This window comes from Pan paniscus, chromosome 8, assembly GCF_029289425.2.
Source record: "Pan paniscus chromosome 8, NHGRI_mPanPan1-v2.0_pri, whole genome shotgun sequence".
Lineage (NCBI taxonomy): Eukaryota > Metazoa > Chordata > Mammalia > Primates > Hominidae > Pan > Pan paniscus.
In genome coordinates this window covers 117010904-117027003 of record NC_073257.2, presented here as the reverse complement: position 1 = coordinate 117027003, position 16100 = coordinate 117010904, and the positions used below count along the sequence as shown (strand labels likewise).

The 16100-nt window shown below is 41.0% G+C and overlaps 1 protein-coding gene across 1 annotated transcript in view; it reads right to left on the bottom strand.

Moving 5' to 3' along the window:
- Window positions 1-16100, bottom strand: part of SORCS3 (sortilin related VPS10 domain containing receptor 3) — a 616732-nt gene that overhangs the window by 116389 nt on the left and 484243 nt on the right. The window contains exon 8 of the mRNA XM_003825558.7: window positions 4036-4125. Within this exon, the coding sequence (XP_003825606.2) occupies window positions 4036-4125 (90 nt within the window). The remainder of the gene's footprint in view (window positions 1-4035; window positions 4126-16100) is intronic.

The window sequence follows — 16100 nt, the reverse complement described above, 5'->3', positions numbered from 1 at the left end:
TGCAGACTAGAAGCTTAGTTTCCAACCTTGGTTAAATGGGATATCTTTAAGAGGATCTACATCAAATAGGCAGTTGGATATGTGGTCTAGAGTTCAATGGAGAGATATGGGCTGGGGTTGTAGATATAGGAGTCACCACTATTGAAAAAAAGTGAGGGATGAAGTCACCTAGGAGCCATGCAGAATACAAGAAGAACTTAGGAACACCAACATTTAGAGAGTGGTAAGAAGGGGATCCACAAAAACAAATCATAAAAAAAAACTACCAAAGGGAAGAGTATCAAGTATGGATTATTTTCATCAGTATCAAATGTTCCAGAATGGTGAAAAGCAATAAAGATGTAGAGGCATCTATTTGATTTGGCATGCAGGTGGCCACTGTAGCAATGGCTAGGATTTTTAGTGAAATAGTGGATAGATGGATGTACAGGCAAAGAATATACAGCAGTAGGCTGAAGAGAGAATAGGGAGTAAGAAAAGAGGTTAGAATTACAGATAACTCTTTTGAGAAGTGTGGCCGTGACACAGCAGTGAAGGATAAATCAGTATTTGGGGAAATGTAAAAACTAAGGAAACAAAAGGTTAATATCATTGTTATTATCATTATAATGAATTTTCTAAGACATATTTCCCTTTCCTCTCTTTTATTATTCAAAACAGAATTAACCATATTCTACTGTCAAATAAAAAATGAACCCAGACTTAGGTAAGAAGAGATTTTATTTGAAAAGACTTGCAATACCTGCAAGCACCTTGAAGTGAAGGCAGAAAAGAATGACTTTTATGGGAAAAAGTAAAAGAAAACTAGAAATAACTGGGTGTGAAAAGTAGGGTGTGCAGGTGGCATGATCGAGCAATTGAACAGGAAATTTTCTTTGGGGTCAGCTGATTCTCAGAAGGGCTGTTAAGGGGGGCTGTTCCTCATTGCCATGCTTGCTTCAGCTCCCGTTGGTTACACAAGCTCAAGAGTGGGTCAAAGTTCAGGGGCTTGAGGAAAGAGAAAAGCTGGTTTTAAGTTTGAGCAAGTCAAATTAGCAGGCATTTTGTCCAGATTGGCCAGCAGGACAACATTTTAGCAAATCATGTATGAGAAAAAGAATGGGAATCTGGTCTTATTATAGGTAAACAAGACAGACGTCTAAGTCTTATCAAGTCATATGGAGAGAGGGGGTCTGCAATAAGCCATTTCCCAAACACGAAAGGGTGCAGAATTTCTTAACCTTGGCTGTTTTCCAGGAGCACAGGGCTCAGGCAAAGATCAACATTTTTACTTCCAACCTGAATCCCATACAGAAAGAAACAAAAATATTTTCTCTTGTAGAAACAATTTATTAGAGTAGTAAGTTAAGAATAAGTCCAGAATCTAAGAGACAAAAGAGGGTATATCAGGCTCAGCATGGTAAAGTGAGGGTTTAAGGCAATATTGAGTCCAAGGTCAGTCTGGAATGTGATCCCATTATGAACACTGATCTCCATGTAGGACAGGTTAAGAGCCTCAGTATTATTTCCGCCCAGACCAAAACCATGCCTTAGATTTGTCGAACACTTTACACTTGACTAACAATGAGCCATTCATTAAATCCTCACAACTCTGTCAAACAATATTAACCCCATTTGACAGATGTGAAGACCTGGGCTCATGGATAAGTAAGTGGTAGAGCTGGAATGAAAGCTCAGGGTCTCTGCTCATAAGCTCGCCTGTCTTTTCCCTAGGTTACCTGCTCCCTATCACCTGCCCCATGCCCTCTGCTGCTGTGTGCTTTTCATGCCTGTTGGACTAGGAGCACCAACCTGATGCCCAGGGACTGAGTTATGGAGGGCTCAGCACAAGGCTGTGGCTCCTAATAATGCTCCTCATTGTTAATGGCACTCATTTCATTCTCTGCCAAACACTACAAAGCTATGGAGTACCCCAGGAGAGCATACTCTGAACATGTAAGCTGGGAGCAGAGGTGCGAGGGCAATGATGATAGGGAGCTTTTCATGCCTTTGTTTCTAAGCAAGCCACCTAAAAGCATCCACGGCACTGCATGGAACAGCAAAACTTGCTTAAAAGCCATTTTCATTTTTAAACAATGGAAAGAACCAATCTCCCTCCACCCTCTCCGTCCCCACCTCTTCAGCTTTCACTATGAAAACTTGGGCCAGCACTGGCTAATAAAGGGGATCGATAACCATCCAGCTATTTTCACAGCAGCCCTCATATTAATGAGAAGCTGCTCTGGATGAGGCTCTATAAAAGGGACTAAGCGGATGGCATTCCACCACAATAAATTGCCTCGGGGTTGCTAATCATTAACAGAGTGTTCTAGGGTTGTGATCAATTCAGGGCCTCATTTGTCCCCACCTGCAGCCACACTGTCCAGGGGAGTGAATGGTTGGTTTTCCTGAGAAGGTTAAAAATACATAAAAGATGCACAAATACAGAAACAAAATAATCCCTACCTCAGGGAGATGGCTTGGAAAGTTCCCTAAACTCATTTCCTAGGCTTAGAAACATGGGAGACCTTCCGGTTACTGTAACGGGGCATTCTCCTTTAGAAAGAGCATAACTGTGAATTTCCCCTTTCTAACCTTCTCCACGCTGGAATATCTCTTTCCTGTTTGGGTTTAGAATATCTGATGGGTACATCCTGCAAACACAATACTATACAATGGTCCCATAAAGCTTATCAGAGAGAGGGTAGAGAAAATGGGAAATTGGTTCCCATGGCCCCTGAAGGTACTTAAAGTGGTCTCTACTGACCTTATCAGCCTCTCTGCAACCCAGTCTCTCAAGATGGCTTCCTAGTTTGTTGAATGAACGGTGCTGTCTCTTAAAATCGAGCCTATGCATATATTTTCTATCAGCTTCTCCCCATCTTTGTTTGCAGAATTAACTCCTTTATTTTTCTTGTATCAACTTAAACATCACTTTTTCTAGGAAACTGCCCTCACTACCCATAGTTGACTAAAACCACCTTTTATGCCAAGATGGCCCTTGAACTTCTATAACACTCTCATACCTATCGTTGCTTATTCAGTATCTTTTTTTTCCAGAACATAACATCCATGAAGACAGGGACCATTTGTGCCTTATTCACTACTCTATTCGTAGAGTTTAGTTCACAGAGGAAAAGTTAAATGGAGAAAGAATAGTTGAACGGATGCATAAAAGAGTAAATGAATGAATACACGCATGCATAAATTAATGAATGAATAATAACAACTGGGGGTAGGAAATTATCCACTTTCTCATGCCATAATTCCTCCACCTCTGTACTCATTTAGTCTTTCATAATATGTTCCTTAGTACCAGCTTAGAGACCCAAGTCTTTGCAACATTACACCTGATATGTGTCTAACCTGAGATTTTACTCCTTTGTAGCCTCATTAAGTGATGCAATTATAACCTGTCCATTTTCACACTGAGGTTCTAAGGTCCATCTCCCTCCACAAGCCAATGTTCACAAGGAATGGGGTCCCCAAAGTAAGTTTTATGATTTTTCAATAGAAGAGTTAAAATGCCAACATTTGATATTAACATTCTATTAATTTACCCCTTTTTAATTACTCATGGCGGCAGGGGGAGTAGAAACATAAGCAATACATTTTTATTTAGCCTTAAAATGTAGAAAGAAGCAATAAAACCACCAGACTTATCTGTGCACTTTTATGCACACTCATATAGCATCTGTCCTCCTGCTGAGTTTGGCCTTCTATTTGGTGATAAAGCCCTTTGCAAAAGGGAGAGCCCCTCAGAGGAGATTCCAAAGTTAGTGTTCCTTTCATTACTGCCCCTGGGAAATGACCCAAGGTTATACCAGACCTTTGAGTTACAGGAAATCAAAGCTCTTGGCTGGTACCCAGCTGAGACAGGAATACAGAATCCAGGTTGTGCACCATTAAGGGAGGCCAAACGACTTGGTGGTGAGTCAGTCTAAATGCCAGCAGTCCTTCCAAACAGATAAAACCTCCCAGTAGCCCAACAAAGCAGCCTCTCCAACCCTCCCTTTGCCTAGAGGGACCCAGGACCGCTAGTGGTGCATGCAGTACCTTTGGCAACGAGTACTTAGGCAGCTTTATCTGAGCAAAGGCCTCTCTTCGATAAGACACGTAGTAGCTGGCTCTTCCACTAGTTGTTACCTAGATTGTGGGGGAAACACAAAGAGATCAGATGAGGCCACAGATCATGCACAAGTTGGAAAGTATTAGCTCTTCTATCAACAACCACAATGGGTTTGTAATTACCTTTTAGAGAATATTCCTTGCTGGCTTTGGGTCTCTAATCCCATGGCACTCTGAGTTGCTCCCACTGCACAGTGCTTAGATCACAGGTGGGCAATTACAACAATCTTTCCCACTGGCAGATTCTCCCTCAGAACAGAGACTGACTCTATTTGGTCACTGTGCTCTGCACATGGCACATACCTAGTAAGTATTTTCAACTAAAAACAGAGAAGCTACCAATGTGGGCTACACCCATGATCTATTTATTCTTTTTTAATTGTTTATTAATTCATTCCAACCATAACATAATTGTCAAATGTATTTTTCCTGGATCTGAATAATTACTATTGTTCAAAGCTCTCATTATTTTGAAACATAATCTCACTTCTGATCTAAGCACAGATTTCTTTCCTTCATATTTACAAATCCATGTATTGAGCAGATATTTATTGACTCTTTCCACGTACAAGATACTTAAAAACATCAAAAGTTAGAGGAAGAACTCCAAATTTGAAATTCAGAAGTCCTGGGTTTGAGTCTGAACTCTGTTATCTCTGGCTAGAAGGCTCAGGGACAAGCCCTGTAACCTCACTTGTGAAAGGATAGATTCTTAATGGGAGGAAAGTGGAAACCACGCCAAGAAATGATCCTCTGGCCAGGGCCTGCTGAAAAGCCCTGCCAACATGGCACAGCTCTGCAGATGGCTGCTCTCGGCCCAATTATCCTAACTCAGGGGAAATTAATATTCACAGGAGAAGATAACATGGCTTGTTCAGAGAAAATAGCAGGACAACAATAGCAACCAGGCTGCTGCGCTGAGGCGGCAATTACCCGAGGCACATGCTTCATTCTCACTAAGGTCCAAGCACAGGCTGGAGACAGGCCAGTCCTCCCAGTCTGATCCAAATCTGACAGCCATCCACAGGCCCTACTGGGAGCAGAAGAGCTGTAACATCTCTACTGAAGCCACCCATCTCTCCTCATTCGGGGAGGGAGATGACTCTCCCACGGCTACCCCTTGCTCTGCACAGATCGGAAGTCCACAAAGCAGGCACCACACGCTGCCAGGTAGAGCAGATGTCAGAGTCAGCATGAACGCAGAGACTTGGAAAAACTTGGTGCAAAGGCTTATGCTGTGAACCAAGAAGAGAGACTGGTTTTCACCCTGATCTTCAGGGAGAAACATCTACATCTAATTACCATCATTCTTGCCTTGTATTTCAGGACTTTAAAACTTTTTTATTTTGATACAACATCTGTTCTGAATCTATATTGTTGTGTGTTGGCTTAGAGGTGGGTGTTGCTATATTAAGATCAATAGGTTGCTCTGAAGTCTTTTTCCATTTCCAAATAAGTCTCAAGTGCATAAAATATCATCCTTAGATCTGAACACATAGTCACCATTAGTTCTCACATGATTGTATGTATTTAATTTGGTTTTACATTTAATTAGAAAACCAACACATGTAAACATACCTGCTAACCCAGAAACTAGATCAATAGTTTTTAAACTTCAGCATGCATCAGAATCACCTGGAAAGCTTGTGAAAACACAGACTACTGAGGTCCATCTGCAGAGTCTCTGATTCAATAGATCTGAGTTGGGGATCAAGAATTTTCTAACAAATTTCCAGGTGATGCCAATTGGTCTGGGAACCACACTTTGAACACCTCATAACTAGACTTTTAACAACAATTTGCATAGACCTCTGTGCTCCTCACCTGCCCTGACCCCCTGCCTCTCAGATGTAGATATGTTCCTGAATTCTGTGTTCACAATGATGAGAAAGGTGGGGTTTTTTTTAATTTGAGGTGAAATTCACATACTCTAATAATTTTAAAGTGTACAATTCGGTGTCTTTTAGTACATTCACAGTGTGTGATCCAGCCAGACCCTCTATTTAGTTCTAAAACATTTTCATCACCCCCAAAGGAGTCCTTATACCTGATGACAAAGCTTTTATACTCCCAAAATATATCATCTGGTCACCTATCATATGTTTAATAACCACCTCTCTATAGGTCACCCTGAACCTTACCCTGAACCAAACACATTCATGGGAAAGCAGACCGGCATCCGAGAAGGCAAGTCCCATTCCTGAATGCTGGCCAGAGATCATCAATTAAAAGGGGCTTCTCCTTGGAAGATCCAGCTGCCTCAACAGGGAACAAAATGATAGCACACTCCACCTCCTATCAGAAGTCCAGGGCAAGGCTGGGAGCATTGGGGTTTCCAAGTCACCAACGGCCAAAAGAGAATAGAGTGGTCCCTTTGACAGCGTGATCAGCCCCGCAGCCTTGAGAACTCATCCTCCCATGTCTATTAGAGCCCTGCACAATCACAGACTCTCTTACAAGCTCACACACAACCCAGGAAAGTTTGTGCTTGAGTAAATAATGAAGATAGAAATTATACTTTAAATGTTTAAATGCATTGTCCAATGGTCCAAAACATAAAGGGGCTATATGAAGGCCACAGAGCCCTGGGGTCTCCAAGTACCTCTGATACTGTAGTATCTCCCAGAGATACCAAGCTTCATCCTGCCAATCTCCCTTTGTCCTGACTGTGTCCTTCTCCGTACTTGCCAAAATCCAACTGATGCATTAAACCTCCATGTAAATCCTATGAGTTCATGGAAGGGTTTTTGAATGCTACCAATTCATTCTAATTTCTCCTATCTCTCAATTACTGAACTTTGTTCTTTTCATTTCTATAGCACTTTCAACATTCACTCTCATGGCACACACATTCCTATAATTATTCTTCTATAATTTATTACAAGGTTGTGACCTACTTCATTCCTAGACAATGCTGGTTCTGTGGTTTGAATGTTTGTGTCCCTTCCAAAATGAACGTTGAAAATTACTCCTCAATGCAACAGTATTAAGAGGTGGGGCCTTGAGGACATGACTGGGACATGAGGACTATGCCATCATGAAGGGATCAGTGCTTTATAAGAGGGCTAGAGAAAATTAGCTAACCCTCTTTTTTCCCTTTCATCACTTCTGCCATGTGAGGACACAGTGTTCAAGGCACCATCTTAGAAACAAAGACCAAGCCCTCATCAGACATCAAACCTGCAGGGGTCTTTGTCATGGACTTCCCAGCCTCTACAGATGTAAGAAATAAACTATGTCGTCTAAATAATTTTGCTATAGTAGCAGAAATGGTCTGAGACAGAAATTGGTACTGAATTGGTATTGGTATTGCTATAACAAATACCTAAAAATATGACAGTGGTTTTGGAATCAGGTAATGAATAGGTGTATGAACAGTTTTGAAGTGAATACTAGAAAAAAACCCTATATTGCATTAAACAGCGCATTAAGGGCAATTCTGGTGAGGACCCTTCTTCAGAAGAAGTGGGGAGCTGTAGAAAGAACTTAAGTATCCTTAGAAATTACTTACCTGGTCATGAACAGAATACTTGTAGAAATATAGACGGTAAAGGTAATGCTGTTGAAGTCTTAGATGGAAATGAGGAGTAAGGTATTGGAAATTAGAGGAAAGGTCATCCTTGCTATAAAGCGGCAAAAAACTTGGCTTAATCATGCCTGTGTCTAAAGATTTGTAGAAGGCAGAAATTGTAAGTGGTGTACAAGGATATCTGGAAGAACTATCAATGCAAATGTGGAGAGTGCTGCATGGCTTTTTTTGACCATTTATAGTAAAATGCAAGAAGAGAGACATGAATTAAAGGCAGCTTACAATTGAAAGGGAAACAGAACTTAAAGATTTAGAAAATTCTCAGCCTGGCCATGTAAAGTTTAAAAAGGCAAGTTTGAGAGAGAACACCAAGGGTGTGGCCAAGGGACCATTGATAAAATTAGTACAGCTAGAAGGCAGCCAGATGCTACTCATCAGATCAATGAAACAATGGCCCAGAAGGCATACCAGAGATCTTCCAGGCTGCCATGCTCATCACAGGCCCAGAGTGCCAGGGCCTTGAGGGGAAAACAATTTGAAGGGAGGAGCCAGGCTCCCATGGAATGTTGGGGCTGTCTGTCCAGTACTACCTCAAGTCTCTGATCGCCACATTCTGGTGCAGCTGCATGGACTCTAATCTGTCACAGCTACTACATGTGCTATACCTACCCAAAACCATGGGTGCAGGGTCCCCTAGAGCCTTGGAGACCCAATCCTCACCCCATGGTCTGGAAGGTGGGACATGGAGTGAAAAAAATTATTCTTAAGCCTCAAGATTTAAGGTTGTTTACCCTGTTGGGTTTTGGACTTCACTGAGACTTGTTACTCATTCCTTCCTTCCTTTTGCTTGCTTTTGAAATTGGAATGACTGTCCCATACCTGTCCCACCATTGTATTTCAGAGGCACATAACTTGTTTGATTTCACAGGCTTGCAGCTGGAGGGGAATCTGCCTCAGGATGAATCTCCTTGAGTCTCACCCGCATCTTATTAAGATGATACGCAGATGAGACTTTGGACCTAGATTTTAAAGTTGATGCTGGAACAAATTAACACATTTGAAGCTATTGGGATGAAATGAACGTATTTTGCATGTGAGAAGGACATAAATTTGTGGGGCCATGGATGGAATGCTATGGCCGATTGTTTCTGTCCTCTCCTAAATTCCTGTTGAAACTTAATCCCCAATGCAACAGTATTAAGAGTTGGGGCCGTTCAAGAGGTGATTAGGCCATGAAGGCTTCTTCCTCAGGAAAGGAAAAGTGCTTCATAAAAGGGCTGGAGAAAACTAGCTAGGCTTCTTTTTTTTTTTTTTTTCCTTTTTGTTCCTTCTATCCTTCTGCCATGTAAAGACTCAGTATTCAAGGCATTATCTTGGAAGCAGACACCGGGCCTTCACTAGATATCTAACATGCTGGTGCCTTAATCTTGGGCTTTCCAGCCTTTAGAACTGTGAAAAATAAATTTCCATCGTTTATAAGCAGAAAGGGACTGAGAGAGCTGGTCTTCTGGCAGATGACCAGCGGATACATAATAATAAAAATAATAAGACAGTCATTAATTGAGCACATCTACCACACTCCAGAACTGCACATAGCCTTTATGAAAATTACCTAATTTAATCCTCATAACAACCCTACAGAGGTTTTGAGTGACTTGTCCCAGATAAGCCAGATCTGAACCTCAGAAAGTTTGGCTCTAAGCCTATGCTCCTCCTTCTGTGACTAAGAAGAATCCTCTGTCCATCTTTCTTATTTCACTGCAATAACACAATAGATTATCTTGTTTCCAACATCTTTTGTGAAAAACTTTTTAAAAATCTCTGTAATTCACATGCATGTCTATGGTTTTGTTACCTTGCATTTCCGGAAAATCTGTTTTGACACTCGGGCTGTATTTTTAAATTTTATTTTGTGAGACAGGGTCTCACTCTGTCACCCAGGCTAGAGTGCAGTGGTACAATCATGGTTCACTGAAGCCTTGACCTGCCCAGCTCAAGCAATCCTCCCACCTCAGCCTCCCAAGTAGCTGGGTCTACAGGCAAAACCACCATACCTGACTAATTTTATTTTTTTATGTTTTGTAGAGACTGGGTCTCCCTCTATTGCCCAGGCTGGTCTCAAAGTGACCAAAGCCACTCCTGGGCTCAAGCAGCCTTCTGCCTCAGCCTCCCAAAGTGCTGGAATTGTAGATATGAGCCACTGCATCTAGTCTGGTGCTATATTTTTAAAATAATATCTTCTTAGGAGAGCAGAAGTAAGGTAATAAAACTAACAGTAATAATAACTATCATGTAAAGAATATTTCATACAGGTCAGAAAACTGAAGCTGAGAGAGAGCAACTAATTTGCCCAACATCATATAGCCTTTCATTGTTACAGCCAGAATATAAACCTGGGCGTTCTAACCCTCGCCTACATCTGAACCCTTATAAACCTGGGCTCTCCAACTCTAGTCTGTACCTGAAACCTTAACCAGGAGTGAGCACACCTCATAGAGGCAGGTATGAAGCAGGGGGTCAATATTTATTCACTCACTGAATAACAGATTGTTGGAATTAATCTGCTTAAGCAGAAAGACTTTGAGTTTGGTTTCCTCCATTGGATACTGACTAAAACACAGATGTAGTGAAGAACTCTCAACTCCTGCCTGGTTCCTGGATGGTCAAAGGAATTTATTTTCAGATACATCGCACACCCCTTCAGGGCAGAGTCCTCACAAAAGCAGGAATTTATTTTCAAAAGATCGCACACCCCTTCAGGGGCAGAGTCCTCACAAAAGCCGGCTGATGCATTTGCTGCTTCACAATGTTAGGGTAAAAGCAGGCTGATGCATGCATTTGCTGCTTCTCTGTGATCCTGTGGCTCTCTGGCACACAAGAAAGAAATAAAGTTTAGTGACTATTAATCTGTTTTGATGAACTTTTCTCTTCTTTACTAGCAAATTTGCTGGCATTGTAAATGCCAAAGATTATTACCACTTTTCCTTTCGGTGACACCTTTTATTTTATATTTGATGAATGTCATCCAATTATTTGCTCTGGGCCCATCCGTCATGCTAAACACAGAATTAGCTGGGTCTTTTCCTTACTAATGACTGGCTCGTTAATCTGATTTTCTGGATTTCCATTTTACAGGTTTAATTGGGTTCCTGGCCAGTGAAAATGATTCCTTTGGACAAATGCATTGGCTATTAAACACATCTATCTCTTCTGACTTGTTCCCGCTCTTGCTGTGACCAAGCCTAACCTGACAGATCCTTTATTTTTTCATTTATCCTTGTTTCTGGATGATGGCTTGCCCTGGAGGAAAGACAGAAATCTGCCCCCAAAAATTAGAACCAAAGGGCCTTGAGTCATTTCCTAGCTCCCGTTGGGAATTTAGAAGTTGAGCCTATTTCTGTCACAGGAGAAAACTTAAACTGTTTCTAGAATTTATAAGTAGACATAGGTAATCTTAGAAGAGAGTCAGAAGCAAATATTTTTGAGTATCTATTCTATATTGGATGCTTTACTTTCATGATATTATTTAATATCCACAATAATAATTATTATTACTATCATTATTGTTAATAGCATTACCAGTACCATACATGGTAAAGATATTAATAATATTTTTGAGCATTTATTATATGCCAACCATTCCTGTGTACACATTAGCCTTCTATTTTATGTACAGGTGGGGAAACAGGTGTAGGAAAATCATATAACATACTCAAAGACACACAACAAATAAATGGTGGAGCTGGAATTTGAACCCAAGTTTATCTGACTTTTAAAGGTTTTGCTGGTCCTTCAGGCTATGTGAAATTTCCAAACCTCTATGTGGAGGGGAATGGGTCCCATGTCACTTAATTTCCAATTCCCAGAAAATATGTTCACTGATATAGTTTGGATGTGTGTCCACACCCAAATATCAGATTGAAGTATAATCCCCAATGTTGGAGGTGGGGCCTGGTGGGAGGTGATTGGATCATGGGGGCAGATGTCTCATGAATGGTTTAGTACCATTTCCCTTGGTACTGTCCGTGCGACAGTGAGTTCTCGTGATATCTGGTTGTTTAAAAGTGTGTAGCACCTCCCCTCTCTTCTCTTGCTTCTCCTCTGGCCATATTATGTGTCTGCTCCTCCTTTACCTTCCGCCGTAATTGTAAGTTTCCTGAGGTCTCCCTAGAAGCCAAGCATCATGCTTCCCATACAGCCTGCAAAACCATGAACGAATCAAACCTCTTTTCTTTATAAATTCCCCAGCCTCAGGTATTTATAACAATGCAAGAACAGACTAATGCACCCACGGCCAAGGCAGATGTTTCTATGTGAGGGTTCCTATCAATTTCCAAGTTCTGAGAAATCAATGCTACATTGTCGCACAGAAGTGCTTGGTGCTGCTATGGGAATTTGTGAATAAGAACCATAATTGGGCTTACACGAGAGCTGTCGTATTAATAAGAAATGACATGTGGAAGTTTTTCCAGTTAGAGGATTGTGCTGTATCAAATATTATGTGATTAATCTGTCTAAGCCAAGAGAAATGACCACCTCTAAGGGTACATCTTAGTTACTTCTCACACTGCCTCTGCAGTGTTTCCTCCTCTTTAAAGAAACAAAAGGATCAGCCAAGATGTTAATGATGCACAATTGACTTTTCTAATTCCTTTGCTCATTAATTCAGTTCATATTATTTATAATAAATCTTGACTTTTTGGGGCTTTTCTCTCTCCACTTCCGTAATTCCTTCAAAGATTATATTTATCTTAAGAACAAAATAAAACAAAACAGGCTTCCAAATATTGGACCATAGGAGTCTATAAACAGCCACAAGTTTCATCAGGAAGTTGCAATACATGTCAGTCTGGCCCTAGAGTCTTATGCGTGGATGAATTAGTTGCTTCTGCCATCTTGAGCTGATTTTCCAACACTGCTTTCCTAGGGACCACACTATGAGTCAGAATAAAAAGTGTGGTACAGCATTTGGAACAACATGGCATCCTATCAGCATGTCATCTCCTCTGTTAGACTGTTTGACTTTGAATTTAGTGTTTGTCTAACTGGTGTTTGCTCATTTTATGTCCTTGAGGCTCTGCAATATTGATGCAGTTTTATCTGCCTAGAAAGACTGGGTCTATTACCCAACATCACACTATGGCTGAGCCTCCTTTGAAACAGATTTGCACATAAAATCTTTTATTGGTGCCCTAACATAATAGCCCCCAAATAGTTTCACCAAGAATAGACATGAGATAATAAGATAGTTGACACTGAAGCCAATATTGCTCTGGATGTGTGTGTGTAGGGGAGATGCTGAAAGGAAGATGCATGCTGAGGTTGTCAGCACACTCACTGGTCAATAAATACTGACAGCACAACTGCCACTTTCAGCAGCCCTGCCGAGCAACTTCTTGTACCCTTCACTGCCTTTTGTTAATGCTAGTATGGCAGAGAAAGAGGGTGGGTTAGGAAAGCATGGGACAAAGAGTTTGGGTCTAGACCACACATAAGACTAGAAGAAGAATTAGCATGCCTGACCCTCTGACACTGTTCCTTCAAATACAATAAAGGGTCTGGACTCAATCAGTTTCCAATTGCATAGTAAGTAACAGAGCACATTAGTTGGGATCTCAGACCTGTGTTTAAATCCCGCTCATACCACTTTCTGGTTTGGTGACCTTGTACAAGTAATTTAACCTTCCTAATTTTCTCTCATGGAAAACACAGATATTAGTACTATCAACTGACAAGTTATCATGAGGATCAAATATAATTCAATATAGAAAGAGCTTTAGCCTTGCATCTGGCACATAGCACGTACTCAATGCATATTATCTGAGCCAGCAGAACTGGAGGCAAAAATGCCTGCACCAGTCTAACATCTTAGAGGCCTTCTGGAGACTGACTATGGTGGCAGTTTATGTATGCAACCTGGAGGCTTCAAGAGGTGCTGGGGTAGCCATGTGTGCCACCTGATCCCAGTTGATCAGGGATAAAGGATAGAAATTCTCCTTGCCCTCAGCCAAGATGAATTCCTAGAGGAAACCACAGATAGAGATCTCCAAGAGACTTGACTATTAATGGCTTCGAGACTTATCTTTGTGTTCTGGCTTTCATGATTTAGATGGAGGGGAAGAAGTTCTTAGGATGCTCACCTGAGCTTTCAAAATGGAAGTCCTTTGCACTTTCTCTTTCCTATTTGTGTGTGTGTGTGTGTGTGTGTGTGTGTGTGTATTTGAGTGGGTAAAAAAGCAAAGATAAGGGCAGAAATACAAAAGGACAGATACGAACTTGAATTATCATTATCATCCTAGTGTCCAAAATTCAGGAGCATTTGAAGACTCCCAAATAATGTAATAAGAGCTAATACTTTCAGTGTTATAGATAAGGACGCCAGAGCTTCAGGCGAAAGAAAAGGAAGGCACTGCCCATGAAACCTCTAAAGAGAAATCTTCAAACTTGCTATCAAAACATTGCCCCCTCTCTGTGCTCAAAAATGGTTCTGTTCCTTGTGGACTGTGGATTGGTAGGGTTTTGTAAAAAAAAAAAAAAAGAAAGAAAGAAATAAAGAAAATGGAGCTGAGAGGAGGTTAAAGAAGATATTGCAAGAGATCTAGCTTATATGGTTGTCCAATACTTGTATAAGTTTTTCATTCAACTTGACACATCAAATGGCCTAATTCCTTTTTATGGGTGGACACTATGAGGTCAATTATTTAAATGAAATATACTCAAACTAGGTACTAGCCTCTTTCTTTTCTATAGTATCCCAGTACTTCAGAAAATAAAATCAAAATGGTGAGAGAGGAGAAGGGAAAAAGTGGAAGGTCCTGTTCCTTCACATTGTAACATCTGTGATTTTATTTTCAGCTCCATCATTTATTAGATGTGCAATTTTAGGCATTGTAACCCATCTCCTGCAGTTTGGGGGTTATTTTCAGATAAAAAAGGAACTAGTTGTAGTTATCTTTCTCTCACAAGATTCTTGTGAATAAACAACATAATAAAATGCTTTCATGTAACCAGAAAATGCTCTACAAACACAATGATTAGATTGTTATAATAGACCTATGGTATGTTCCCAGGAACACAAGCTTTTAGAAGTGTATTCACTGACAAATTATGCTGTTGATCCATAAATTCCCATCCTAATGATTGCGTGGGGCACTGAAATTTGCCGATGTAGCTTCAACTATGCACAGAAGGAAGGGCTAGAGGCAATACATAATATGAGAAGGAGAAGCAGAAAATGATGGCCACAGCTATAGAACAGAAACATCTTCAGCCACAGGGGATGAAGGACAGGTGCATATAGCTGCTTAGAGAATAATTAATTTTATTGACATGTTCAAAATACATTAAATATCCTGAAAGGGCAAGGCAAACAAAATCATTCATTTTCTAGAGAATTAGGGACGCTTCTTTGGGGCATGGGATTTCTGGAAGGCTTGGAGATACACGTGAGCTGCTAGATACAACAGCAAAGTTTCACCAACATGGGATTTGCATGACTCATGAGTGAATTTCGGGACAACAGTAGACGGATTTAAGCCATCTGTCAAGCTGTTTCTCAGAAAACACTGCTGCCTCCCCAAGAGCCACGAATATTTGTGAAATGCCAACTGCTACTTCTTGGAGCTTCCCCATCATGCTCTCCGTGTCATGCCTCTCCTGTCCTCTGCCAGCACAAGCAACATTGTTGGAGGGCCAGGCTCTATGCTTACCATGTAATATGCACTGTCTGCTCTTGCACACAATGACCCCATGAAGGAAATACCAAGAAACCTGCTTTACTGATAATTTAACTGACATGCATCGGGTATTCAGCTCCAAGGTGGCAGAGCCTGGATTTGAACTTGTGTCTCTAAACCCTGACAATGACCACTACATGGTGCAGCCCTGAATGAGCCTAAAGTGTCTACGCCAGAGCCTTTCCAAAGAATGGCTAGTATAGGAGAAGTTATTTGAGGGACTTAGCCTGACTCAGATCACTTCAGCATCAGTGAATTTCACAGTGGCTTGTGTCAAAAGCTTTCTCCTTAACTAAGCTCCCCTAACCCCAATTTCCCAGTTGGAGTTCATCTTTTCTTCCTCTGATTCCCAGGGCTCTTTGTTTGTGGCTTGCTTGTTGCACTTACCAGCTGTTGTCCCAAATTAGAGGGAAGCAGGTCCTTTTGGGGTCTCTTGCTGTACTGTAATATCTTTGAGGGTAGATAATGTTCTTACTCATCTATAATAGTCTCTTAGTACCTAGTACTCAGGTCGTAACAACTAATATTTGTTGAGTACTCTGTGCTATTAGTTTTCATTATTGTACTGAATCTCATTTGATCTGAGCACAACCCTGCAGGTGAGGTCTAATTACACCTTCATTTTAAAATTAAGGAGCCTGAGGCCTAGGCAGGCTGCTTTAGGTCATCTTGGTACTAAAAGATAAGACTTAAAGCCAAGCTCAAAGCTTCTGACTTGCAACCCCAGG